Raw genomic sequence first — 1874 nt, forward strand, 5'->3', positions numbered from 1 at the left:
GGTCAGTAAAGTGAAACTATTTTATTTGCATAGATTCTTATGAGTTGGCTCCTAATTAAAATAATTTTAATTTTGAAATATTATGTATAATTGCTAGTATTTCCTATGCATTTAAATACTTATGAAGCAATATACAGAAGATAATGATCAAAAATCTCCAGGCAACAAAGGATCATTGGTTTATGCAGGAATTAAATCAATAGTAAAATCATCTTTGGGTAAGAAAATTCCATTTTATATTTTTAAATACATTTATAACTTTTGTACTCTTACTTGATCCCTATTTGATTAAAATTAAAATTGTTTCAGGACTATGTACAGAAATGTCATTTACCCCTTTTGGTTTCTGATTGGGTACAGAAATGTCATTTACCCCTTTTGGTTTCTGATTGGGTATTTCAGTGAACTGTTAAGTATATTGAATGTATTTGTGTCTGGAATTTTTTATGAAAGGAACTTTGATCTTTGATGTCCATTGACTCTTCTTAAATCTCTTCATTTATGTTTCTCTGCTATTTCTCTGAAGCCCCACTTTAAGAGAGGTACTATACAAGTTCACTTCTAAGATGCTGCTTGTTAGTTTGAATTTTATCACAGCATCTTGGTTTTTAAAGAATAAATTAAAAGAATCTTGACTGAAGTTCCCTTTTATTTGCTACAAGTACTTTCACAAGGTCTATGATATGATATGATATGATATGATATGATATGAAGTATGGCCTAGCCTGGAGAATGCTGGAAGTGCTTGTTAAGTAAGTGAAGGAATCAGTCAATGGATAAATTTAAGAGTTAAATTGATAAACTATTTTAAAAAAAGATCCCTCCCACAAAGAACCTTTAAGGTAGCTGCTTTAAGCAATCATTCTTGTCTTTGTACTAGAATTTATTGTGATAACGTTACATTGTCTCTTAGGATTCAACCTCTACGTTTTATTAGTTTATTTGTACTCCAGCTATGTAAGGTGCTAGAAATATAATTTACATTATTTGGTTAAAGCCATAGTAGAAATAAGATTTTCTTTATAGGACTCCCTTCACTATGTTACAAGTAACATAGAATGCTCAATAACATGTTTGTTGTTGTTGTTTAGAGTGTGTTTAACATCTTCAGTTAAGCTGCTGCATTTGTTACAGTGTTTTGGTTTTTTTTGAGGACTTTGAAATTATTTTGATACACAGTACTGAAGATGAATGGAAAGCTTCAGATCTATTTCATTTTGGTGTTTTCCCATTAGAACTATACCAGAAAGTAATCTTTATCAAAAGAAATAACAGAGCAAGTTTAATGAGAAACTGCCTTATTTATTAATAAAAGTAAAAAGGCAGGCATATATGTGATCACTATATATAAACTTAAATATACAATGTTTTGTGCGTTAAAAACCACTGCCACCAAGAATTAAGTACTATGTTGATAGCACTTATAGTATTGGGCAATGGGATTCTATTGTCTAGAGTAGAGGAAAAATATAACCAGAAATACTGATATTTTATGAGATAGATGAAAATTTTCAGAGGAAGAGCAGAAAGGAGAGTTGTGGTGAGGTAGGAAACCTATCAGAGCCATACATTCGTGTAGACAAGGGAAAGAAGTCACTTTACACTTTAGATCCAGTTAACTGAAACAACTGCACAGTATCACGTGAAACCATCAATTATGAATAATTAGAAACGTAGGCTCAATAAGGTAAGATACAATGGTAACTAGTAGCAGGAGCTAGCCTAGAGTCAGGGAGGGCTGGTATTGCTTTGGCTTTGGTTTCAGTATGGGGCTGAGTATGTTTAAATGCTGATTGGAAAAGCCACGTTCACAGTATTAGAGATATAATTGTTTAGTGTATTTGTGTGTGTGTGTGTGTGTGTGTGTGTGTGTG

At 32.0% G+C, this 1874-nt stretch overlaps 1 protein-coding gene across 4 annotated transcripts in view; it reads left to right on the forward strand.

The window, feature by feature from the left end:
• The window catches only part of Mios (meiosis regulator for oocyte development), a 26866-nt gene that overhangs the window by 7580 nt on the left and 17412 nt on the right, over positions 1–1874 (forward strand). For all 4 annotated transcript variants that reach the window (XM_021190123.2, XM_029535090.1, XM_029535093.1 and 1 more), the window contains one exon: positions 120–218. In XM_021190123.2, the coding sequence (XP_021045782.1) occupies positions 120–218 (99 nt within the window). The remainder of the gene's footprint in view (positions 1–119; positions 219–1874) is intronic.

The sequence above is a fragment of the Mus pahari genome, chromosome 2 (assembly GCF_900095145.1).
Source record: "Mus pahari chromosome 2, PAHARI_EIJ_v1.1, whole genome shotgun sequence".
In the NCBI taxonomy this organism is placed as follows: Eukaryota; Metazoa; Chordata; class Mammalia; order Rodentia; family Muridae; genus Mus; species Mus pahari.